The sequence below is a fragment of the Trichosurus vulpecula genome, chromosome 3, assembly GCF_011100635.1.
Source record: "Trichosurus vulpecula isolate mTriVul1 chromosome 3, mTriVul1.pri, whole genome shotgun sequence".
Classification (NCBI taxonomy): domain Eukaryota; kingdom Metazoa; phylum Chordata; class Mammalia; order Diprotodontia; family Phalangeridae; genus Trichosurus; species Trichosurus vulpecula.
Window position 1 is genome coordinate 326775824 of NC_050575.1, and position 27578 is coordinate 326803401.

Genomic DNA, 27578 nt, shown 5'->3' on the forward strand with positions numbered 1-27578 from the left:
GAGGAAAGGGAGGGAGGTGAGCCAGCTAGAGGTGGTGTGGGGTGGGTGGGTGTGTGCATGTGTGTGTGTATGTAGAGGTGTGTGTATGTGTGTGTGCATGTGTATCGTGTGTGCGGAGAGAGGAGGGAGGGGGAGGGAGAGGAGGGGGGAGGAGGAGGAGGAGGAATGAGAGTGAGAGTCTCTTCTCTTCGGCTCCTTCGCCTGGTCGGAAAGAGCCGAGCGCAGCCCGAGCGGTCTAGTAAAATGGCGGCGGCGGCGGTGGCCGCGGCGTCTGGTCGGTGAAGTGACTCGACTGCTTCTCTCCCCCATCCCCCTCCCTCCCTCCCTGTCCCCTCCCCCCTCTCCCCCCCCCCTTCCCCGCCGCCGCAGGCGCCTCCGCGCCCCTCCGGCCTGCGCACCTCCCCTTGTCCCCCCTCCTCCCTCCCTCACCGCCCCCGCTCCCGGGACAGGCAGTTCCTCGTCCCCTTCACCTCCCCACCCTCTTCAGCTCTCTCCTCCCCCCTCCCCCGCCGGCCGGCCGGCCCCCCCTCTTCTCTCTCCCCTCCCCCCCCCCTCCGGTCAGGATCAGTCCGTGCGATCCGAAGCGGGGGAGGGGGGGGGGCGGCGGCTGAACGATGTGCGAGAACTGCGCAGACCTGGTGGAGGTGTTAAATGAAAGTAAGTAGCCGCCGCCGTCGCCGCCTCTCGGGGTGCGTGTGTGTCTGTGGGTGTGTTGGGGGGGGTCCCCCACCTCTCCTCCGGCCCAGCCTCTGCCCCTCCACCCCCATCCTCCGAGGCCTGAGGGAAAGCGCGGTTCCGCCCGGGCCGGGGAGCGTGCGGGCCTGGCGCCCCCGGGAAGGTGCCTGGGCTGGGGCGCCGGGCCGCTGAGGAGGCTGCGGCCTCCGGGCCGACGCGGGCCGGGACTAGTGGGGCCTGGCGTGGCTTGGGCACCCTCAGTTACCTGGCGGGCGGGGAAGCAGCCGCTCCGCTCGCCGGCTGGGGCCCGCCTTTAAACGAGACATCTTCTCGGGGAGCCGGGCCTGTGTGCTCCGGGAAACTTTCCTCATTACAGGTGTCAATTAATGAGGGGTTAATTAGCCCCTCGCTGCTCTGCCTGGGGGAGGTAAGGTGAGGGTAGGTGAGGTGGGGCGTCAGACTGGGAGAAGGTTTTTCCTAAGAACCCGATCTTCCCTGCCCCCAACTCCCCTTTTTCTGATTTTCGGGCTGTTCCAGAGGCCTCTTGTACCTGTTAATTTGTATTTAAACTCACTGGGAGGTGCCTTATTTTTTTCGGGGGGGGGAGGGGGAGGAGCTATATGAAACATTTCTGCCACTTTGTAAATGCTGAAAATGAACCGTGTGTGAGAAGATAACCTTTTAAACCTTTTTATTTAGCGATGTATTTTCTGAGTATATTCATGGATTTAATGGCAAAACCTGTTTTGCGGAAATAAGGAGAACCGTGAACCATCCTGCCTAATACTGTTAATCCCTCCTTCCTTTCCCCCTCCCCAATTTCTTTCACTTTTAAAAAAGCGAATAAGGTTATCAGCTTACAGCCAGATCCTTTTTATTTCTTTAAGTCTATTCTCTGTATCGGGCATCCTTAAAATAATAAAATACAGGGCAAGTCAACTACCAGTCAGGCCTAGAGGCCTGGTTAGAAGACCTGAATCAGATTTAAAGATTAATGTTCACCAATTTGATAAGAAAGTAACTTCACTAAAAAGGATTGTTATTAAAAAAAAACCTAAGAAACTAGTTGTTCTTTATGCAATAATTCTGAAGGCTCCCAGACTTCATATTTTCTTTATTCAATCTATCTCTGAAATAATGATAAAATGTAATGTCTGGGTTTTGACTTATTCTTATCTGTGACTACCTAGCATTTGGGTGATAAAGTGAAGTTTAAAATTGGAGGGTTTTAGTCGCTCTTGGCATTGATAAGGTGAAGTGGAAAGAGCTGTTGTGGTTCACTAGTTGTGCAATTCTGGGCAAGTTATTTTAACCCTAAACCTCATTTTCCTGGTCTTAGCAATGGGAATAATAATACACCATCTTCCTTACAGAGTTGTCAGGAGTGTTTTGTAAACCTTAAAATGCAATATAAATGTAGAATTTATTAATGGTAACCTTGCAGGCTGATATTTACTTCCTGAAAATTGCATATCCAAATGAATCTCTCAAGTACTTGTTTCATTCTGTATTTTCCAAGAATTTTGATTAAATGTCTACATTATTACATACTTTGAGTGAACGTTGTTTTGATGGAATTGGTATGGAATGCTGTGATAAAAAAGCAGTGCTTTCTATGTTTAAGCAAAACCTACAAGCTTCTCAGGTGCACAGGAGTGTCTTGTATTATTGTGGCTTTGTTATTGCATTAGAAAGGTGATTTGGCTTCAGTTAATATATTAGGGCAAAATTATGGTTAATTTTACCATGATTTTTAGGCAACTTTATAACTATGAATTTAAACTTGGAAAGAAAAATTCATGGATAACTGTTTTTAGATATCATTAGCATTATAGTGCCATAGAATCATTAATTTTTGAATTCTTCGAACATTTGTGCCATACCTTAATCATAGAGGAAGGTCCCCTTGAAGTACTGTCTATGGGTTACCTGTTTTTTTGCTGTGTAAGAACCTTGTTTGAAACTCCTGATGAATAAATTACTAGATTGTCTTAGAAGACCAAAAATTAGAAAATTTAAAAAGAAAATTTGAGACCCACATCCCCCAAATCACAGATTCTTCAGGTATCAGTATAGTAGCATGACATTGTAGCAACTGTATATAGATGAATGTAAAGATATAATGTAGAATGGTTTATAAAAATTTGTTTTGAAGAAACTGGTAAATTGTAAAAGTTGAAATATTTGGCCAAAACAAATGAACAAAAGTTTGTGGGTCAGTTCTCTTTTCTAGCTGTTGATTATTTTGGGGATCAGTCTTCTCTATTTCAGTATTTGGTTAACATCATATATCCAAAACTGCAGTGACTTCAGGCAGGTGTCTAATCCTATTCCTTAATTTTACAGATAAATAATAATAGTAGCATTTATTTATTAATTTAAAGTTTGTAACGTGCTTTACATATTTTATCTCGTTAGATGAAGAAATTGAGGCCCAGAGAGTTTGTGACAAATCTGAGGTCACACAGGTAGTAAGCATCAGAAAAAAGATTTTTACTGACTTGCTATTTTTATTACTGATTATAATCAAATCAGCAAGCTTTTCTTAAGTGCTAGTATATGCTGGGCACTGTGCTAATTTCTAGGGAAACAAAGGCAAAATTGAAAACAGTTCCTTCCCCTATGGAGCTTAAGTTCCAAGGAGAGAGAGGGAAGAAAGCATGCGGGTGTCTAGGTATGTACAAAATAAAAAGTAACCTTAGGGGGGAGGTACTAACAGCTGAGGGTATCAGGAAAGGCCTCTTGCAGGTGAAAGCACCTGGGCTCAGTTCTGAACAAAGCCAAGGAATCTGAGAGGTTTCTACTTCTTAGTTGGAGAGAGGAGAGAGAACATTCCAAGCATAGAGGACAAGACAATACATTGCAAAGGCACAGAGATGGGTTGTGTGAGGAGCCACAAGTAGGCCAGTAGTGCTGAACTGTCAAGCATGTGGAAGAGAGGAAGGAGTAAGGTTTAAGAAGACTGCAAGAGTAGGTTTGACCAGGTTGTGAAGGACTTTAAATACCAAACCATGAAGTTTATATTTGATACAAGAGATAATAGGGAGCAACTAGTTTATTGGGTGAGTAGCTGGGTTAGACCTGTGCTTTAGGAAATTCACATTTTCAGTGGGATTGGAGGGGCTAGAGATTTGAGGAAGAGAGGCTATTGCAGTGGGTCAGTGGAGAGGTGATGGCTTAAATTAGAGTGGCGGCCATTTGAGTGTATAGAAGGGGACATATGAGAGATTATAGAGGTAAAATTGGCATGGTTTGGCAACGGCTTGGATATGTGTGTTATGAGTCAAGAGTCCAAATGACTCAGGTTGCAGACCTGGGTAAGTGAAAGGCTGATGGTGCTTTTGGGGAATAGGAAAATAAGAATAAAAGGATCCAGATGTCAATTTTTACAATAGCATTTAATCTTAGTGTTAGAATTGTAAAATGTTGGCTTAGGAATTAAACAAAAACAATTGCTTTTTAGTTTTACATAACTTTTCAGGTTTTTAAGGAAGGGAAGAAATGTAAATAATTAAAGATATATTGAATAGATTTTACTCTTGTTTTAGGATAGTCTTAATCACAAATTCTTGTACTAATTCATTAGAGTTTGGGAATTGAACATGTTGCTTTTATAGTTATTTTCTAAAACAGATATCAAATAATTCACAAAACATTCTTGGCTTTTAGTTAGGAGTTGATGGCAATTTGAAGATTTGAAGTGCTTTGAGCTGTTAGAGTGCTGAAGTGAATCAATATAAAGAGATGAAGATAAAGAGAGAGTTACCCTGGGAGTCAGAAAGCCCTGGGTTCAAGTCCTATCTCAGTTAACGTAGTAGCTATGTGACTTGGGCACACCACTTAACCGGGAAGTGTTCTCTAGGTAACTCAAACTGTTAATTTGCAGAGAAGGTTCCTACCTGCTTTGGGCAGGAAGTTCCCTTACCTGAGAGTTCTCTATACTAATGAAATTGTAGGTTTAAGGTCCCACCCTATCCGGATGGTCTTTAAAATAGGATTCTGGTATTGATACTGTTCAGTCATTTCAGTTATGTCTGACTCTTTGTGACCTCATTTGGGGTTTTCTTGGCAAAGGTACTGGAATGGTTTGCTGTTTCCTTCTCCAGCTCATTTTACAGATGAGGACAGTGAGGCAAACAGGGTGAGGTGACCCGCCCAGGGTTACAGAGCTAGTAAGTTTCTGAGGCCAGATTCAAACTCAGGAAGATGAGTCTTCCTGAATCCAGGCCTAGCATTCTATCTACTGAGCCATCTAGCTGCCCTGGTATTGATCCTAGTGATGGTTATTTTTGTAACTGGTTTTATCAATAGGGACCCAGTTTGATGCAGCATAAAAACCTGGAAATAGAAGGCCTAGATTCTAGTTCTGGTCTTGTTTGTATGGCTATGTGACTACGAGAAAGATTTTTACTTCTCAGATTCAGTTTTCTCATTTGTAAAAAGTATTAACCAATACTTACAGTACCTGCTTCACAAAGATCTTGTGAGGATGTAACTTGTGAGGATGTTCAAGGCACTGTTAGGCTCTGGGGATACAAAGACTAATCACAGTTTGGTGACTCCAGTAGGGGCTTCTGTGAGCCTGTGTTTGATATGGTAGTTGTGTGATCTTTGATACTAAGTAGATCATCTGAATAGTTTTATGCTTTGCAAGATCTGGGATTCCATTGATATAGTTGTTGTTTGTCTTTCATTTTCGAAGAGGCCCAGTGACATCACGGATACTTTGCTAGTAATACGTGTGGTAGCCATGGACAACTTGGTAGGTTTAAATGAGCTGCTGTATGACATCTTTTAAAAAAATCATATAGTAGCTAACTTTCTTATGAAGCATGTGTGGTAAGTAGCCTCATTTCTTTTTTTAAAAAAATTATTGATTTGTACAGACCTCCTAGATTACCTTGTCATTTTTTTTTAAAGTGGTAAAAGTAAAATTGCCTGACAGAGTGATTGTAACTTTGAGTATTTGTCACCTTCTGTTTTTGTAGTTTAATGTTTATTAATACAGAGGAAGGGGTATACACATGCTATAACTTTAATATTTGAAGCTACCATTGTCCATTGTTTTTACCTTCAGTTTTGTTGCCTTTTAGTGTTGCTGGTTATGTTGTTGTAGATACTGAATACATTTTGTTCTTTTGATTCTTTTTCTATTATCCTTCATCAGTTGTTGCAAGTCTTTTTATATCTCTCTGAATATTTAATTCTTTAAGGCACAGTAATATTACATCAAATTTACATGCCACAGTATGTCCATTTGTTTTTTATGTACTGGGCATACAGTTTGTTTTCATCTATTATAATCCTACCAGTAGTAACATAGGCTTCCTTATAGGCACAAGTTTTTAATTAAGGAGGGAATAAACATTTTGAAGTACCTACTGTATGTCAGGCACTGTCCAAGCGCTTTATAATTATTTTCTTATTTCTTAGAACAACATTCGCAGGTAGGTACTATTTTGATCTCCATTTTTCAGTTGAGAAAACTGAGACAGTGTGACTTGTTCAAGGTCACAGCTAGTAAATGTCTGAGGTTAGATTTGAACCCAGGTCTTCTTGATTCCAGGTTGAGCATTCTATCCACTGTGCCACTTAGCTGCAGTGAACCTTGAAATCAAACAGATTCCAACTTTACTATAAAAAATACTCACCTGAATTGCTATTCATGTGTGAAAATAATTGTTTTTATGTGTGAAAATATTGAACTTTTAGGGACATGTATACAGTGCATTCTGCTAGACTTTAGGGGGAGGTACAGAGTGTGAGACATTATGGTGTATACTGGAAAGAGCGTTGGATTTGGTATCAGAAGATCTGGGTTCGACTCCTGGCTCTAACATTTTCTGTCTGTGTGACCAGGGGTATGCCACTTTACCTCTCTGAGTTTGTTTCTTTCTAAGTAAAATAGGAATAATACTTAACCTTTGATGTAGGTAGTATATGGTTGGAGAAAGCCCTTTAAGATTTACCAAGTGCCATATAAAGGTGAATTATGATTATTCAATCAACAGGCATTTATGAAGCATTTATTGTGTACTAAGTACTGTGCTAGGTGTTGGGGCTACAAAGACAAAAATAAAATAGTTTCTGCTCTTAAGAAGCTTATGTTCTATCATGAGAAACAAAATGTTCAATATAAATATAAAGTATATAGAAAGTAAACACAAGGTAATTTGTTCTGGGTGGTAAGGAAAGGCCTTGTGGAGGAGGTATAGGACAGGGGTGGGGAGCCTCTAGCTTCAAGGCCACATGTGGCCCTCTAGGTCCTTAACTGCAGCCCTTTGACTGATTCCAAACTTCTCAGAACAAATCCTCTTAATAAAAGGATTTGTTCTGTAAAACTTAGTCAAAAGACTGAACCCAAGAACCTAGAAGGCCACATGTGGCCTCGAGGCTGCAGATTCCCCACCTCTGGTATAGGAAGTTGAACTGATTTTTGAAGGAAGCTATGGATTCTCAGAGGTGGAGGTTAGAAGGGAACGTATTCATCCATGGGAGCTAGCCTATGGAAAGATACAGAGATGAGGGATGGAATGTACATGAGAAATAACAAGAAGACAGTTTACTTGAGTTGTGGAGCATGTAAAGGGGAATAATAAATAATAAGCCTGGGAAGGCTGAAGGAATTTAAATGCTAAAAAACGGAGTTTTTATTTTATTCTAGAGGCAATAGGGAACCACTAGAATCCGTTGAGCTGGGGAATGACATTGTGAGATATGTGCTTTAGAAATATCAGTTTGATATCTGTGTGTAGGTCAGGAGAAAGACTTGAAGCTGGGAAACTAATTAAGCTAGTGAATAGTATTGAGAGACGAAGGTACCTGAGCTAAGGTACCTTGTGAGTGGAGAAAAAGAGACAAGTGCAAGATGTGGGGTAGAGGTGGAATTGAATTATGAATGAAAAAGCATTTATTAAGTACTGGAGATATCAATAAAAATTAACTTAGCTCCCAGTTTCAAGGAGATCACATACTAATGGAAAATGTAACATATAAAAGTTTTCACCTGCACATCAGATGGAAAAGTCCCATAGGCCTTACAATACAGCAGCAAAGCAGATGGTAATGCATTATCTTTAATGTCATTTCCACTTAAAATCATATCCATTTATGATGTTGAACCATTTCACAGTGAAAAGAACTTTGGTTTTAGGAACTTTGTTTTCCGAGTTTTAGTACCTATAGAGGCTGAGAAGGCAACAGCTGTAGAACCAGAGAGGCATTTACTAGACTACATCTCCATGGGGGTAGAGGGAGGAAGAGGTTGATTCCCAGGATGATAGCTGCAAAGATTGGTCTAGAACAGGGCCAGGAACCTGTGGCCTCGAGGCCACACGTGGCCTTCTAGGTCCTTGGGTGTGGCCTTTTAATTGAGCCCAAGTTTGACAGAACAAATCCTTTTATTAAGGGAATTTGTTCTTCGAAGTTTGGATTCAGTCAAAGGGCCACATTAGAGGATCTAGAGGGCCATGTGTGGCCTTGAGGCTGCAGGTTCCACACCCCTGGAAGAAGATCTATGGTCTGAGGCATAGTGACACTTCCAGGGCTCTTGGTTTTTCCTGCCTATTTGTAGCAGTCAGTGAGCATTTATTAAGAGCCAGGGATTTCAGGTCAATCAGAAGCATTTATAAAACAGTTCCTATGTGCCAGATACTATGCTGAGCCCTGGGAATGTACACACAGGCAAAAAGAAAAATCGTCCCTGCTCTCAAGGAGCTTATATTCTAGTGGGGAAGACTACGCATAAAAGGAAGAGAATGATGAGCAGTGTCAGAAGTTGCAGAGAAACCAAGAAGGATGAATATTGAGAAGAAGCCATTAAATTTGGCATTTAAGAGAACTTTAGTCTGGAGAGTTCATGTTCCTCCGTGAAAGGAAGGAGGGAGAAAAGGTGGTAGCTATTTGGATGGATGTGTCAATCAAGATGTTTTTTGGGTGGGTTTTTTGGTGGTTTTGTTTTGTTTTTTTTGGACAGGGAAAATAGGGGCCTGTACATAGGCAATAGAGAAGCAGCCAAGTAGATATGGAGAGATTGAAAATTAGTGGTAGGAAGGATAGAATAGAATGGAATAGAATAATGTCTATTTAGAGAACTTTACTTTGGCAAGGAGAAAGGACACTTGTAGTGAAATGAGTGAAGGAGGAGGAGAAACTGGGGGAGGGCATCTCAGTGATATGAAATGAGGAGGAGGGAAAAAAAGATCTGGAGAAATGGCCACAAGTTTTTCACCTGAGAGGGTGTGGATAAGTGCATCTTGGAAAGTTTGAGGAGGAATGAAACCACTTGGAAAAGTAGCTGTGGTCAGTGGGATTGTGAATCAATTAGGAAGTGTAAAAGTGTTGCCTTTCAGCAAGGGCCCACTTGAGATTATGTAACATGAATTTGTAGTGGACCCAGTCAGCATAGTTTTGTGATTTCTTCAGCTTGGTTCAGCAGCAAATGAGTATGAAGAAAGGTAGATGGTAAGTAATCCAAGGAAGACTAAGGCTTGGCAAAGTAAAATCAGTTATAGTTAAAGGGACAAGAGACTCCAAAGAATCACACAGCGTAGAGTTGAATTGGTTCACCAAGGAGTCAAGATAGGGAAGAGGGGACAACATAGTGCGAGGTGATGTTCTGGGAGAGAACTGAGGGATAGAGGGACTACAGGTCACGATGAGAGTGAAGAACAGGGTTAGGGGTTGTGAGAGGGGGAAAGATGGAATGATAAGTTATGAACAGATAAAGGAATTTCAGAGTTCTTGAACATGGAAGAACACTTGTGGAGGTGGCGGTATCAAAGTTATCTTGTGTAGCTGGAGGTGTGTTGCAAGGAGTAGGTCATAGGAAAATGCATACATTGAAGAACTGGGAAGTTAGGCAGTTGAGGGTACATCAGTATCTATGTTGAAGTCCCCTAGTATGAGGAGTTGGGGAGGAGAGAAAGACAGTAGGCCAAACACTGAACTCATTGAAAAAAGGCAAATAGCTCAGTAGATAATAGTGGAAAGAGGGAACAAAAAATATTCTGACTTCTCTACCACAACCAGGGGTATTGCATGAGTTAGGGGTACTAAGTGAAAATGCAACCAGTGCTGCAGTGTGCCCAGAGATGCCATGTCATCCGGAGGGACCCAGGTCTCAGTGAAAGCAAGAAGATGGCAAGAGTGGGAAAGGAAAAGGTTTAAGATAGAAGAAAGTCTTTTATCGATGGGAGCAGACATTCCAGAGAGCACAGTGGAAGGAGTGGGTAACTTTAGAGTTGGACTTGGAGTGGGGGTTGGGTTGAAGGAGATGGTGATAAGGGAACCAGCAGTCCTACCTCTCCTCAATAATGGCTCTCCAGAGCCTGGTCTGGAGAGCACTGTTATTCCTAAGGCTCTTGCGTTCAGGGTCCTGGGATATTTCCATCCATGTGTGAGGGGCAGAAGCAGCTTAGGTGGTGGCAGTGGTTTGATTTGCTAGGCATATGCCACCTCAAAGTGTCTTGCTGTTTCAGGTAGGGATATATATAGTGAGGGACAGTAAGGAATTGAGAGGATTATCCTCCAATTCTGAAAACAGGTGATTAGAAGGATATGCCCCGACTGAAAAAAGGAAGAGAGGATTTTTTTTTTTTTTTGAGAAGGAAGGGGGTGAGGATAATGAGTTCTTATATGAACATGTTGAGTTTTCGATTCTTATGGGATATCCAGTGAGAAATATCCAATACGCAGTTGATGATGTAGGATTGTAGTTCAAGTGAGTGACTAGAGCTGGATGTAGGTTTGATAAGTTATCTGCATAGAGACAGTAATTGAGAACATGAGAAATGAAGGCACCAACGCAGTGTAGAGAAAGAAAAGAGAGGGCCTAGGACAGTGCCTTGAGGTTTATCTACACTTTGAGGGTAGATGATGATCTAGTAAAGGAGACAGAGAAAGAGCTGTTCGATAGGAGAACCAAGAGAATAAGAATACCCATCCATGAGTATCCAGAGAGGAGCCAGTGTCCATGAGGAGAGGGTGGTGAACAATGCCAAATGCTGCAGAAACATCAAGAAAGATGAAGATTGAGAAAAGGTCATTGGTTTTGGTAGCTAGGAAATTCTTGGTAACTTTGGAAACAGCAGTTTGATTTCCTTCTTTACATAGTATTTGTAGGTTTTTATCCTAGGCTTTCGCAGAATTTGTCGTTGGAATTGTGAAATTTAACCACTTATGTATTTTGGAGTTTGATGCTTTTTTTTTTCACGTGGAGGCAGTTTAGCGGTTATGTCAATTGGTTCTTTGTTTTCTGTACTCAAGTTTTCTGGGCATTTTTCTATAATATTTATGTGGTTTTTTTTTTTAACTTGTCAGGTTTTTGTTTTTTTTTGGGGGGGGGGAGACCTGTAATCCTTAAATTGCTTTATAATGCTGTCTCCAAGATCAGGTCATTTTGCTTGAGTTTTAACATTATTGCTTTTTGCTTCTTTTCTTCTAGATTGTTCTTCGTCTCAGTATATTTATATCCCCAGTAATTCTCTCTTTTACTCCTTTGGAGAGACTTGCCACAATGGATTCAAGTTTTTCTAATCTGCTAGCTATCCGTGCTATGCAGACTATAAATTCTCTTATTTGTTCTTGTCTAAATTCTTCTCTTAAAGTTTTGTCTCTTGAACCATTCATGCTACAGTTCTATGCTGTCTTGGGAATGAATCCACAGGTTCTGTTTTTTCATGAGGTGTTGCTTCCATTTCCTTTGTCTTAGAGTATTTATTTAGAGACATTTATACTTTTTACATGTCTTGCTGATTTTCAGTCTTCCTGGTTGATTTGTCAGCTTATACTCTAGATTTGTAACTGAGTTTTCTTCCTTTTGAGATCTTTGGTAATTTTAGTCATTTTTTTCTTTTTGTTTTCTTGTTCATTTTCTAGCTCCTTCCCCTTTCGTAGTGAGTTTACTCCCTGGGAAGGGAACTCAAAAGCTGTTTCGGCATCTTCCCACATTGGGGAATTGTCTTTTTATTGACCTTGGTTCTTGTTTTGGGGACAAGACTGGCCCCAGCTGGATGCTAGTCTCTTTTTTTTCTTCAGGCTTGTTCTAGCCCTGCATGCTGGCCCCCCTACTTCAGTTCCTTCTATTCTTTAGTTGCCTAGCCAGGTTGACTCCGTCTGCCACTTTTTGTTGTTCTGAGCGAGGATAGTTTGGGGTCCCCTAATCTAGGGGCCACCTGGGGCACCATCCTGTCCTCTTGTACCTTCTCCTCTCCACATATTTGGGCAGAGTTGAGGTCAGGTTTGTTGCAGTAGAATGCTGGAGTAAGGGTAGGGGCCAGTGTGTGCTGGCAGAGACTACAGTAGCAGAAAAATTCCAGAATAGGTCCCAGAGCTTAAGCCTGTGGGTTGATTTGTATGGCCTGCTGGAGTGTGGAGGCTGGAGAAGTATGCATGCTGAGTGATTGCATTAGGGCAGGGGTGGGGAACCTTGAGGCCACATGTGACCCTTTAGGTCCTCAAGTTCTGCCCTTTGACTGAATCCTAACTTCACAGGACAAATCTCCTTAGTAAAAAGATTTGTTCTGTCAAACTTGGATCAGTGAAAAGGCTACACCCAAGGCCCTAGAAAACAGCATGTGGCCTCCACAGGCAAGTTCCCTACCCCTGCATTAGGGATTATCACCATCCTCTGTTAATTCATAAGGTTATTTCATTTTTTTCTATCAGCAAAATAAGACCTATCTTCCTCTCATTTCCCTCCTTTCCCCCACTTGATAAAGAAAGCAAAACAAAACCCCTGTTACAAATGTGTATAATCAAAACCAAATATCTACATTGGCCATGTCTAAAAGAAAACAAAATATATAGGGAACATATATATCCATATGCTATCTTTCTATCATAATAGCGATTCTGTGTTCTGAGCTTCACACCTCTATTAGGAAATGGACAGAGCATATTTTATCTTTAGTCCTCTGGAATTGTGATTGTTCATTATGCTGATCAGAGTTCTAAAGTATTGCAAAGCTTTTTGTCTCTACAATATTGTTACCACTATACAAATTGTTCTGCATCACTCTGCATCAGATAAGATTCCCCAAGCTTCTCTGAGACTCTCTCTTCTGTCATTTCTTATAGTACTCCTATCCCATCCATATGCAACAATTCGCTTCAGCCATTCCTGAATTGATGGGCATCCCCTCAGATTCAGTTTGCCCTGTATCTGTGACTCAAAACTATGTAGTGGGTTAAAGCTTCTAGTTGGGCACCTATTCCCACAACCTCTAGAAAGTCTGGTTCCTGCTTTTACCTTTATTTTCCCTGCGTTGGTGTGTTGTTCAAGATGCTCATGGCCAGACTCTGTCCACAGTGCCCACAGACAGACCTGTCTTTCTCCCTTTGCTGACCAGGGCCTGGAAAAGTGAATCACTATGGCTTTTTCTTGAATTTCCTCATCAAGAGTCAGTTTGGTGTGTGTTCTAGATTTCTTTGAAATAGTTTTGTGGGGAGATACTTGTTGGACTTCTTTCTGTTATTCCGTCTTGGCTTCAATTAATTGAATTTTCAAGAGATTGGGAAATTAGTGGAGGAAATGAGCATTGAAAGATTATTTTCTGGAAGTATAGACAGTTTTTTTCTTAGGGAAAGGGAGGAGAGAGACCTTGAGGGGATGGTCAGGTCTTGCAATCTTGCCTTTGCATTTTCTTTTCAGAGTTTCTACGTGGCTTTGGTCTTGTCATCAGAATTTTTGAAAGTCCTCTCTTTGGTGATTACCAATAGATATCCCGTACCTATAGGTATATAAATATCCAGCCCCAGTCTCCCTCCTGAGCAGTCCTGCATCAGCAGTTGCCTATTGTATACTTCAAAATGGATGTCCTGGAGGCATCTTAAAGGCAACATGTCCAAAATTTACACTTTAAAAAATTTAAAATTTAAATCTTTCCCCTCAAATCCTTCCCTCTTCTAAAGTTTGCTTTTTCTATTGAAGGCACCACCATCCTTCCAGTCTCCCAGGTTTGTAATCCCAGCATTTTCCTTGACTCCTCATTGTCTCAACTCCATGTATCCAATGAGTTGCCAAATCTTGCTGTTTCTACCTTGATAACCTTTCTATTATCCAACTCCTCTCAACTCACACAGTCACCAACTTAGTATTTTTTCTTTGATTTCAAAGCTATATTTCAGACCCCTGTCACCTCTTCCTAGATAGTTGAACTAGCCTCTTAATTAGTCTTCCTGTTTCAAGTCCCTTACCACTAAAATTCAACCTCCACACTGCTGCCAAAGTGATTTTCAAATACAAATCTGACCATATGACTCCTGCTCATCTAGGTCCAATGGTTTCCTGTTGCCTACAGGAAGAAATGTAAATGCTTCTGTTAGCTTCTAAAACCCCTCATAACCTGGCCTCAACCTTTCCAGGTTCAAAGGGCATTACTTCTCCTCTCATACTCAGAGATCATTCCAGACTGGTCTTTTCTATTCCTCACAATATTTGCTGTCTCACATTGCAGGAATGCACTTTCTTCTTACCTCTGCCTCATAGAATTTCTCTCTTCCTATAAGATACAGCTCAAGTGCCATTTTCTTCATGAAACATTTCCTGATTTTCCTCTGCCAGCCCCATCTTCCCTAAACCATGTTGTATTTAATATTTATTGACTTTGTATTAATGTAATGTATATTTTCATATACATTTGTTGTCTACCCTGTTAAAATGTAAACATTCAAGTAGAGATTATTTCATTCTTTATACTCATATCCTAAGTGCCTAGCACAGTGCCTTAGCAGGCACTTAATAATTGGTTTGATTGATCGCTGTCTTGCATTAAATGTCTATTTTTTTTCTTCTATAGGATTCTAATGAGATTTGTGGGGTAAATTATTTTTGTTCATAAGCCTTTTTTTGCGTTTTGAAATATCATAGTCTATAATATTCTCTCCTTTATTGCTAAGTCTTATGTGACCTTGTCTGTATGCAGTATTTTTTTTTTTTTGTTCTGGAATTTCTAGATTTTGGCTATGACATTTCTGGGTGTTTTTAGTTTGGAGTTTCTTTCATATAGTGATCTGGGAATTCTTTTATTTTCACTGTGTCCTTTGGTTCTAATAGTTTTGGGCAGCTTTATGATTTTTTTGATCTAGGATTTTTCTTTTCAGGGAGTCCAATGATTGTAACATTATATCTCCTCGATATTTTTAGGGTGTTGTTTTTGGTAGTATTGTTTTTTAATCTAAGAAAAGCAGACAAGTGGCACTGTACCTGGAGTTTGGAAGACCCGAGTTCAAGTCAATCACAGATTTACTAGTTGTGTCACTCTAGGCATACTAATCTGTTTGCCTCAGCTTCCTCAACTGTAAAATGGGGATCATAATAGCATCTATCTGCCAGGGTTGATGTGAACATCAAATGAGATATTTGTAAAGCACTTAGTAGCATCGTCCCAGGCACACAGATGTTTAATAAATATTTGTTTCCTTCCTTCCTAATTGCTGAAGACAAATAATACTGTTTAGGGTAGTTTCTGCAGTACAGCATGTTACTTCAGTATATCTTTACTCTCTCCGTTTAGATTGACCATACAAGAATGCTGATCACAAATAATCACCATGCCCTCTCATCCTCTGTGACTTCTTTTTTGGCCTCTATATTCCTTTTCAGCTGTACCCCCGTGAAATGATGTTTCTTATTTCCTTTGGATGTACAGTAAAAACCAGTTCTTCCACTTCTTTAAAGTTGCCTCCATAAAGAGAACCTGTGATTCCAATTAGCTACAGGGTCTTTTTGTCTTTTTTGATTTTGTTGATAGTGAGAAATTTAAGGTTTATATGATTCAGTTCTTTAAGTAATATGCCCACATGATGATAGTAATTGCGTGAGGATCTCATATTTAAAGTGCATCAATAGCTCCATTAATGCTTGTAGACAATTTGAAAACTGTGTTATACAGTTTCCTTTTTAACATGAGTGTCCATATCACTTTAGAGAAAGGATGCTCAAACAGTACAGGGATATTTTCTTTTCTTTTTTTATTTGTTTCCTGAGTTGCTGTAACCAAAGAATTCATCATTAGGTGGTCACTTCTAGTCTATTGCTGAAACAGTATGTGTCAGGAAATAAATAATCAAAAAGTCAGTGATGTTCACATCTCATTTGAATGTTTTCCTGGTTCCTTAGATTACTTCTGGGTTGAATAAACATTACAGTCAATATTAGTGGGCTCTTCAGAAAAATGTTGGCTCGTTGTTGAGCATTAATTGTAATAGATGCACTAACACATGCGCATTCAAATTAGTGATTTTTGTTTAGAAATTGTTACATGTCATCAAAATGATAGACCCTTTGTTAATATAATTTAAAAAAAAGTCTCTGTGTGTAGTACTTTTTGTCTGGAAATTTTATAATATTAGTGACCTGACCTTTTTGGAGGTGTAAAGTTTTTTGTAGGTCTTTGATTAGACAAACAAGAAAACCCTAAAACAACCTTCTGCTAAAAGTGTTATATGATATTTTCAGAAAATAAGGTGAAATAAGAAATGTTTTTTTTTTGAGTTCATAATATTGCTATAGAGTTCTGAGTAAAACACTTTATAAATTTTGGTCGAATGGAATTAAAATAATTAGAATATTATAAAATCTTGGTTGGGCCCTCTTTGTTTTTCACAGAACTTTGAAACAGTGAATCACTTAAACATTTTAAAAATAAGAACTGGAAATACTTATATGCTGGATTTGTCTTCAAAGGAGATAGTTATGAAAGTACTTTGAAAAGTATAAAGATTATGGTATATGAATGTGGTAGAATACCATTGTCCTGTAAGAAATGATGAAGTGGATGATTTCAGAGAAACCTGGGAAGATTCTTAGAGAGTTCAGATACTGTTTTTTGTGCCTCAATCAGCTTCTGATATATTTTTTAAAATTTGGAATGTTAATCTTGTTAAATTACTGAATCATGGGTAGAGATAAAATGCAGGCAAATAGGATCTTATAGGTACGTAGACTTGGTCATCAGATTTACCTCAGTGACATCTGATCAGATTACCTTAGCATAGGTTCCTAAAATGGGTGATACCACCCACTGGGAGGGCACTGGAACAATCCGGGGCCGTATGACCATATGATGCAAATTTCAAAACAACTGTTGAAGGTTTAAAGAAAGGAGATGGGGGGCGGGGCACCAAGTAATTTTTCTTTTGAAAAGGGGGCAGTAGGCTAAGTAACTTTGGGAACTTCTGCAAGCCTAAATAATTCTCCACAAAGGAAACAAGTTTTATTTGTAAAGATTTCTAAGTAGTCAGTTGTAGTCTTCAGAAGAATCTCTTTTTTATTTTACCTAGTTCCCCATGCTTTTTGTAGTTGGTCTCTTTTTGGCATGTTTTTAGGGGAGGAGAACATTTTCATTTAATACCCCTTTATATACTTGAAAGTAATTGTTGTTTCCCTTTTGTTCCTCTAACTTCTGTAAATAATCCTTTCCCTTTTAGCTTTGCTATTTTAAGACTTTCCCTCTCTTTTAAAAAAGAAATGACTTTTTTAAAAAAAGTGATCAGTTTTGAGTATCAAGAAAAATTTGGGTTTAAGTAACTTGCCCTATTATTCATAATCCCTTCCCCCCCCTTCCCATTTGTTTTTTTTTAATATAACAAGTATTTAAATTAGTCTCCCCTTCCCCATTACTCTATATCCTCTCCCACTGAACAAATCACCCCCTCCCCCCACCATAAAGCTCTGAGCACATATCTGTATGGTCTGACAAAACACATTTCCATATTAGCCATATCCAAAAATGTCTCTTACTGCATTGTAAGTTCATTACCTCCCTGGTGAATAGTGTATTTCATCTTTCTTTTTGACTTGTGGTTTATCATTGTGTTTGTTGATCAGAGTTCTAAAATATTTTAAAGTTGTTTTTCTCTATAATGTTGTTATATAAATTGTTCTCTTGGTTCTTCCCACTTTGCATCAGTTCATAGAATTATCAGTTTCCTCTGAAATTTTCAGTTTCATGATTTCTTATGGCACAATTCCATTCCATTCCTTTGGTGCCACAATTTGTTCAGCCATTCCGCACTAGGGGCAGAGCCCCATAGTTTCCAATTTTTGGCTACTACGAAAAGAGCAGCTTTAATATTGTTGTACATATGGATCCTTTTCTTCTTAATTTGATTTCTTTGTGATAAAGGCCTAGTAGCAGTCCAAATCTGGGTCAGAGGATTTGGACAGTTTTAACTTTTTGTGCCTTCCAATTGCCTTCCAGAATGGCTGGACTAATTCACAGCACCACCAGTAGTGCACTAGTGTATCTGTTTTCCACCATTTGTCTTTTTCCTTTTCTATTATCTTTGCCATTTAGTCAGGGAATAAGCATTTATTAAATGCCTGTTATGTGCCTACAGTACTAAGTGATGGAGATACAAAGAAAAGTAAAAGTGCATGCTGTCGAGGATCTTGAGACCTAATGGAGTGTCTATACAGGATGAAATGGAAATAATACAAACAACCTTTATGCAGGATAAATTGGAAATAACCAAGAGATGGAAGTAACTAGAATTAAAGTGTGGGTAACTTTAATCAAAGTTGCTTTAGTTTGCATTTCTCTAATAGAGATTTAGAGCATTTTTAAAAAAGACTTTATTTTTGCCCCATTACATGTTAAAACAATTTTTAATATTTATTTCTTTTTAAATTTTTGAGTTCCAAATTTTATCCTTCCCTCCCTCCCCTCCCCTCTCCTTGAGACGGTAAGCAGTCTGTTGTAGGTTATACATGTGCAATCATGTAAAACATTTCCATAGTAGTCTTTTTGTATAAGAATACTTGAACAAAAAAAGGAAGAAAAAAGAAAATGAAAAATAGTGTGTTTCAGGCTGTATTCAGATACTATCACTTTTTTCTGGAGATGGAAAGCATTTTTCATCATGAGTCCTTTGAAATTGTCTTGGTTCATTGTATTGCTGAGAATAGCTGAGTCATTCACAGTTCTTCATTGTGCAATATTGTTATTCCTGCATACAACATTCTCCTGGTTCTGCTCACTTCACTTTGCATCAGTTCATGTCTTTCCAGGTTTTTTGAATTCATTCTGCTTGTCATTTTTTATAACACAATAATAATTCATCACAGTCATGCCACAACTTGTTCAGCCATTTGCCAGTTGATGGACATTCCCTTAATTTCCAGTTCTTAGCCCCCACAAGAAAAGCTGCTATAAATATTTTTGTGTAAATTAGTCCTTTTTCCTTTTTTTTTTTTTGATTTTTAGCATTTTTATGTGATTGTTCATAGCTTGGATTTCATCTTTTGAAAACTGCCTGTTCATTTTCTTTGGCCATTTATCTATTGAGGAATAGCTCTTTTTCTTGCACATTTAAAATACTTTTTGTATGTTCTGGAAATGAGACCTTTATTGGAGAAATATGTTGCAAAAGTTTTTTCCTAGTTATTTGTTTTCCTATAATTTTTACTATTTTCTCGTTGTTCAGTTGTTTTAGTCCTGTCCAATTTTTTGTGACCCCCCCAATTGGGGTTTTCTTGGTGCAGATACCATTGCCATCTCCAGCTTATTTTACAGATGAGGAAACTGAGGCAAACAAGGTTAAATGACTTGCCAAGAGTCACACCAACCAGTAAGTGTCTGAGGTTGGATTTGAACTTAAGTCATTCCGACTCCAGGCCTGCCACTCTAACCCCATGTCACTTAGCTTCCCCTTTATTATCTTAAATTTGTGCAAAATTTTAAAAAAAGTTATATAATCAGAATTATCCCTCTTCTCTTAGATAATCCTCTCCATCACTTGTTTAGTCATGAACTCTTTCCATATCCATAGAATCTGAAAAGCAATTTCTTCCTTGCTCTTCTGATTTGTATCTCCTTTCTCTTTGTGTTTTTTGTCCTTGGTGGCTTATCTTCCTTTTGAGAAATCAAGGGGAAGCAAAGCAAACCCAAAACAACATTTTTTCACTTGACTTTGCTATTGTCATTTAATTACCCATATTTTTTTCTGTTCTTGTATAGGACTGAGTAGCTCAAATTGCTCCATAACAAGCCTTCTGAGATGAAAGAAGGTCTATTTCTTTCATTTATTTCTATACATGTTGCTAATACTTTTTGTAATTAGTTAAGTTCAAAATAATATTTCATTGCTCTTTGGTTTTGTCACAGAGTTGCTCCTTCAGTCCGCAAATAGCAACTCCTCAGTTTTCTTGGTTAAATGGTCATGAGTTATGGTGGTGGAGAATTTTTTATTGTCCATTGAACAGCTTTTCTCTCTGAGCTTTAGCTAGGCTGCCCTTCAGATGACCTGGGATGTGTAATCAAAGCCTTTCTAGTTTGGTAGGATCTCTGAGAATTTTTAGTTTGCTGAGAATTTGAGTAGGACTAGTGGGGGGTCCAAAAATGATAGTCCCCCTTAGTTTTTAATTGTAATTAAAAAAAGTATGTAGCAAACCCTTTATTATTGTAGAAGATCTTTTTTGAACTGTATGACAACCTGGTTAGGTAGGTGCTATAGGTTGTAATGTCCCCATTTTACAGATGAGTAAACAAGTTTAGAGATCTGCTAAGATCGTATAGCTAGTAAATAAATGTCAGGGGTGAGATTTGAACTCTGGTCTTGATTTTAAGTACTCATTATTCTACAGTACCTATCCTTATTTTCTCCCTACATCAGTATCTTTTGTACAAGTCTTATAGCCAACCTCTTCTCTCTACTCACATAGCCACTGCTTTGGTTTGTTCCTTTTATCTACGCTAGCCTCCTAGTAGGTCTCCTAGCCTCAAGTCTCTCTCGTGTTTATTCACTTTCCACACAGTTGCTAAAATGACTCGCTTAAAACACTGGTCTCTGTCACTCCTCAATAAATTCTGTAGTTGCTGCGTTGCCTTCAAGATCAAATATAAATTCCACTGTTTGGCTTTTTTTTTAAGCCCTTCACATCTTGACCTCAAACTGTCTTTTCAGCTTTTTATATATTCTGCCTGCATTCTCATTCTTTGGTCTAGCCAGACTGGCCTTCTTGTGCTGTTGGCGTGCCATCTCATCACTATTCTTTGCACTTGTAAAAGATTCCTTAGGCCTGAAATACATTCCCTTCTCACCTACAGCTCTTAGAATCCTTTGTTTCCTTCGTCACTCACTCCACTTATGAAGTCTGTTCTTGTCCACTCCAGGTTACCTTGTTGTACTTATTTTGTGTATACTTACACGAGGGGCAGTATGGCGTAGTGGCTAGAGAACAGGCATTAAAGCCAGGTCTTCCTAGATTCATGTCCCGCCTCTGACACATACTGGCAGTGTGACTCTGGGTATCAAACACTTCTGAGTGCCACCAAAACCAGATTAAAATGTAATTGGGAAATATTTAACAGAATAAATAAAAGTACAGTAAAACATAAAAAATATTACATCATAAAACTTAGTCAATATGAGGCCTGCAGGGATCTTTATATATATACTTTAGTGGCCCTATTTCTCATAACGTTTGATACCCCTACTTTAGCTAACTCTGAGACTCTAAGTTGGAGAGAGGGTACCTATCTCCATTGACCGAGGAAGTTTCCTCTCCTGGGAATTTTCTATACCAAGTCTTGTCCTTATCCTACATACTTATATATGTACAGATTGTCTCCTTCAATAGAATGCAAGCTCCTTGAGAATAGGGACTGTTTCAGTTTCGGTTTTCTCTCCTTAGCACCTAATACCTTTCCTGGTACATAGTAGGTAGGTGCTTAATGAGTGTTTGTTGATTGATTTGATTCCTTCTTGTATAATCGGAACTAATTTTTTTCTATTCCAAGGCTAGTCCTTCAATTTGTGCTCTTTATCCTATGCTGCTTACTCCAGGTTTTGATTCCTTCCAATATCTCCTGTCTGAAATCCTTTTGAATTTTCTTTCCTCATTGGTTGGGTCTTTCCTCATCGTTGGGTTGGTGGGAAGGAGTACATGGTAGGGGAGAAGCAAACCACTAATTCCTCGCTTGACCCTGCTGCTGTTATTTAGATATTGTCTTGTATCCTTTTTTTTTTTTTTAACTACCAATTGAGCTTCCTTATCACCCTATCTCACTTTTCATTTTAGTAAAACTACATTCTTATAAATTAGCAATGGCCTAATCACAGAAATCCAAAAATCCTCTATCTTTGGAATTTTCAGACTTCTCTGCAGCTTTTTGTATTTTTGACCGTCTTGTCCTTCTTTAAGGACTTTAGTTCTGTGGTTCATTCTTTTTCTTCATTTCCTTTGCTTTTATCCTTGATAACTTTAGTTTTTAATTAATGACCTCTCTAGCACCCCAGGCTCCAAGTTTGCCAACTTTGGCAAACCCTGTTATTTGCATTTAGTTCTACCTCTATCCTAGCCACTCACAAGTGGTCACACCTTAAACCTCACTGTCACCTGGTTTTTCATTGTCCATTGGAAAAAAGATTTAGTGTGATATTCAAGGCACCTCTACCTAAGCTTACTTTTCTAGCTTTATCTCCTACTTTAGTCTATGTGAACTCCCTTTAGCCAGATTGATTGAATTGTTTCTTGGACAAATTTTGCATTTTCTAACTTAACCTATTCTCATTAATCTAAAACTTACTCGTCCTTCAAGATCTAGCCAAAAGAAAATAAAAGGGTCTAGCCCAAGATACTCTTCCCTGAAGGCCTACCAGCTCTCAATTAATGGCACCCTTTTCATGTGTTAATATATACTTATTGTTATTTACCTCTTATAAGTTTGTTTTCATATATTCCATGCTTGAAAGGCTGCATGGTTTAATGGATGGAGAACTTTCCTTGGAGCCAGCAAAGGTCTAGTTCCCGTTCTGCCTCTGATACTTACTGGCTTCCTGATTCTGGGCCTGAACCTCTTATTGGTCTAGACAAATCTCTTAAGATTATAACTTGCAGAGAAGGTGCCTACCTGAATTGGTAGAGGGAATTTACTTATCTGGAAGTTCTTTTTTCCATTAAAGTTGAGTGGGACGGTGAAGCCCTCTAATGGAATCTGGATCTCGACCTTTCCATGAGTTGAGTGGAATGAATGGGGTTGGGGACCTTTTGGCATGGCTCAGGGCTTCTGATTGATAGCTAGGCCTAAGTTTTGAGTTACTAAAAATCACCTGAACTGTGTCCTCACCAAATAAGGTAAAAAGTGTCTTTAAGAGTTTGGCATTGGCTAAATTGTACCTGGGGTAGTAGATTTCCACTAAATCGTGAGTTTGGACTACACCAATGAGAGTAAAAGACCAGTGGTGGTGGGGCTGGGGTTTGTTTACATTAGAGTACAAGGCTGGGTTTTGCCCTCTGGACCCAGCCTTTCCCTACTATTGGTTTCTGTTCCTAAATTTGAGAGACCTCTGACTTTTTAAAATTAATTGCTGGGGGGTGGTCTCACCCCACACATAGTCACAAGTCCAGCTTCTGTTCCTATTTTATGACTCAACAAGATCGTGAAGTCTTGAAGGCAAGTGTTTTGACATACTGCTTCAAGCAAATACCTTGTGAATAGTTGATTCAGTAGCATCTAGGACATTTAAGGCCCAGTGTCCTGGATGAAAGCAGGTACTATTATATGCGAGTGCTTGGATGCCTTCTTTGAGTTTAGTAAGAGCAGAAGCAAATTGAAGCTGATGACATGGGTATTTTTACACTGGCCTAGAGGTCTTAGTAGTAAGGGTGCTGGTGAGTGGGTGGCTGCAAAAACTGGGTATTACTTAGTGTTGTAAAGAGAGTAAAGTTCTTACTATGTATCAGGCACTAGGTTAAATGCTAGGGATTTAAAAAAAAACAACCCAAAACAGTACTAACCCCAAGTTCTAATTGAGGAGAAAACAAATATATATATGTGTGTATGTGTGTGTGTATATATATATATATATATATATATATATATATATATATATACACACACACATACACACATGCATATATATATGCATATATATACATGCATATATATATATATATACACACTATATATCTATATGGGTACATGCAGAATAGATAGATAATAAACTTAAAGGGGAAGACACTAGGAGCTGGAGGCCTACAGAAAGTGATGTTTGAGCTGAGTCTTGAAGAAAGTCAGAGATTTTGGGGGGTCAAGGTGAGGAGTCAGAACCTTCTAGGTAAAGGGACAGCCAGTACAAAGTGTGAATGGAGCTGGGAGATGAAGCCTTGTGTTAAAGGAGTTGTGAGTAGGCTAGTACAGCTAGATTGTAGAGTGTTTAGCAATGTGATTAGTCTCGTGCTTTCAGAAATTCACTTTGGCAAATCTAATTGAGAAGACTCTTCTTTTCTCTCTGGAGATTTTATTTTTTTAAGTTTTGAGTTCAAATTGTATCCCTCTCTCCCTACCTCCTGTGTGGGACAGCAGCTTCACCCAAAATTAAACTCAGAGGCTTCTCAAGTAGAAAGTAGAAGTGGATTTTATTACGATCCAGCGGGAAAGGACTGTCTCTGAACCTATAGGTAAGGAGAGGTGGCGCCCAGAGGGCAGAACTTAGCTTTATACATGAAGGCAGACAACCCTTGCCCCCCCACTGACCTTTTACTCTCCTTGGTGGAGTTCAGGCTCACATTCTAAACTCGGAAATCTACTACCCCAGGTACAATTTAGCCAATGCCAACTCTTAAAAAAACACTTTTATCCTTATTTGGTGAGGCTCATGTTGGGGGGTGGGGTGGGGTGGTGGGGGTGGGCGGGGGGGCGGGGAGGTCAGGCTGCTCTAAGTTTCAGATTCCTACAGGTAGTAACTCCAAACTGAGGCCTAGCTGACAATCAGAAGGCCTGAGCCACGCTGAAAAATCCCCACCGCAATTCATCCCACTCAACTCACAGAAAGGCCGAGATCCCAATTCCATGAGAGGGCTTCACCATCCTACTCACCCCCCTCCCACTTCCCTGAGACAGTAAGCGATCTAATACAGGTTATACATGTGCAATTATGTAAAATGCTTCCATATTAGTCATTTTGTTTAAGAACACTCAAAAAAACCCCAAGAAAGTGAAAAGATAGTGTGTTTCAGTCTGTGTTCAGATGACATTAGTTCTTTCTCTGGAAGTCAATAACATTTCTCATCAGTCCTTTGTGATTGTCTTGGATCGTTGTATTGCTGCGAACAGCTGTCATTCGCAGTTCTTCATTGTACAATATTGCAGTTACTGTGTACAGTGTTCTCCTGACTTCACTTTGTATCAATTCATGTAAGTCTTTCCAGATTTTTCTGAAATTATCCTGCTTGTCATTTCTTATAGCACAATAACATTCCAGTATACCATTTGTTCAGCCACTCCCCAATTGATGGGCATCTCCTTAATTTCCATTTCTTAGCCACCACAAAAAGAGCTACTATAAATATTTTTGTACAAATAAGTTCTTTTCACTTTTTAAAAAAAAAACTCTTTGGGACACTAGCAATGGTATTGCTGGATCAAAGGGTGTACAGTCTTATAGACCATTGAGCATAGTTCCACATTGCTTTCTAGAATGGTTGCATCAGTTCACAACTCCACCAACAGTATATTGGTGTCCTAGTTTTCCCACATCCCCTCCAGTGTTTATCATTTTCCTTTTTTGTCATATTATCCAATTTTATAGGTAAGTTATAGTACCTCAGAGTTGTTTTAATGTGCATTTCTCTAATCAATAGTGATTTAGAGATAGATAGCTTTGATTTCTTTGTCTGAAAACTTGCCTGTTCATATCCTTTGACTGTTTGTCAGTTGGGGAAAAATTGGTTCTCAGAATACATTCTGTTACTAGGGTCATACTTGTAGCCTTTCTAGCATGGTAGAACCTGTCAGAACTTGAAATTTGTTGGCTTAGCCTTCATGAAATCAGAACCATTTCCACATCAAAAATGAGGAATTTGCTCAGGAGAATTAGTTTAAAATATGTCATCTAAGAAAAATATGACTGAAAAAGAAAATGGGCTGGGTTACATAATGAAGGGTTAAGGATAACCATCCATATTGGAATCCACACAGTTATCAAGGAAATGTAAGGAAAAACTTGAGCACCTTAGATGGCCCCCTTGTGGTGGATTTGTGGGAATACATGGACAAGAGTTGCATACGGTTCACAGCATGGATAAGTTGCCGTTTCTTCTTTGGAGTGAGTACTCACACAGATAGGATCACAGAACCCCAGGAGTATACTAGGAAAAAACATGACTGGGAAATAGATATTACAGGTAATATCATCTGCATTTTACAGATGAATAAATTAAGCCTGAGAGAGTCTAAATGACTTGCTATAGCCATGTAGTTAATTGTCAGAGGCAGAATTCAAACTTGAGTTTCTCCCGTATTCAAGTCTAGTTCCTTTTCCGTTACACTGAGAGTTTTCTGCTGTATGACCCAGGGTTCCTAATTTCTGGTCCATTGTTATTTTCCAGTACGCTAAACTGTAACTGCACTCATTATTCCCTAATCATTCATAAAGGTCAGGAATTAATGTGTCTCACATATCATGGGGTTCTTTTGAAGTCTATAACTCAATCTCTTTTCACCAAGGTAAACAGATGAGGCTGTACTCAAGTGTTAATTTGCCTGACTAATGCAAAAAGAAGATATTTACTATGATGAGTTATTCTAGTCTTGGAAGTGAATAAAACTCAGGCTTTAGAATTTGAAGGAAGCCAGGGATTTTAAGAGCAGAAGGCAGTACAGTCCAGGTCCTGGGACATACAATGTAGAGGCGTGGAATCATAGGAGATTGATTGCCCTGTGTGAGGAAAAGGGGGCCAAGACTAGAAGGGTAGACAAGAGCCATGTTGTGAAGTATCAAATAGTTGTTTATATTTGATTCTAGAGGTAACAGGGGGCTTATAAAAGCAGGAGAATTAAGTTCATTAACCCTATTTAATTAAGCAGGAGAATGACATATTAGGCCTATGCTTTTGAAAAATCACTTTGGCACCTGTGTTCAGGCTAAAAGAGTGAGGAGAGATTTGAAGTAGAGAGGTCTACTAAGAGGTAGTTGTGGTCTAGGCAAGAGGTTCTGAGGGCCTAAACCAGGGTAATGGCTCTGTGGAGAGTAAAAGATGGATGTGAAAGAACTGGGGGTAGAAATGACAAAATTTGACAGCTTCTTGGATATGTTGTGCTACTGAGAGTGAGGTGACAGCAACAGATTGCAAACCTATTTTGGATATATTGAATTTGAGATGCCTATAGGACATACAGTGGAAAATTTTCAATTGTCAGTTGGTTATTTGAGGCTGGAGCTCAGGAGGGAGTCTGGGACTGGATAGATATGATCTAGGAATTATCTGTATATTGATGATACGATAAGCCCATGGAAGTTGATATCATAGAGAGGGTAGACAGAGGAAAGGGCACCCAGTCCTGAGTCTCGGGGTACACTCAGATTTGGGAGGGTATGATGTGTGAAAGCAGATCCAACAGAGACTGAGGAGTTGTCAGATAGGAGATCCAAGAAAAATAAAAGCATAGAGGAAGAAGTATCCATGAGGAGGGTGTAAGGGTGGCTGGCAGTGTCAAGTGTTGCAAAAAAAAAATGGTCAAGAAGGATGAGGATTAAGGAAAGGCTGTGGTATTTGGCATTTAAGAAGTCAATAGTAAGTTATAGAGAGCAGTTTCAGAACCCTTCTAGGGCCTTCTGAAGCCTAAATAAACTATTATTAAAAAGGACTTTATACTGTTTGAACTTGCATAAGTTAAATAAAGTAATAAAAATGCATAATGCAGTACACATGAGGTTGGTATAAAACATTTCTAGCATCTGTTGTAAACTGTCTGTTATATGACCTTAAAACAGGGGTTCATCACCTGAGTTCTATGAACTTGTTTTTTTTAAAAAAATTTTTTTTCATAATTATTTCAATATACTTGTTTTTTTTAAAATCCTGTGTAAGTTTTTGCATTTTAGAACATTTTAGAAGGGCTTCACAGGTTTCACAAAACTGCCAAAAGTGTACACGACACAAAAAAACTCTAGAA

General features: G+C 39.3%; 1 protein-coding gene across 1 annotated transcript in view; it reads left to right on the top strand.

The window, feature by feature from the left end:
* The first annotated feature begins 591 nt into the window (after window positions 1-591).
* USP34 (ubiquitin specific peptidase 34) overlaps window positions 592-27578 on the top strand; it is a 317435-nt gene continuing 290448 nt past the window's right edge. The window contains exon 1 of the mRNA XM_036750464.1: window positions 592-657. Within this exon, the coding sequence (XP_036606359.1) occupies window positions 615-657 (43 nt within the window). The 5' untranslated portion in view covers window positions 592-614. The remainder of the gene's footprint in view (window positions 658-27578) is intronic.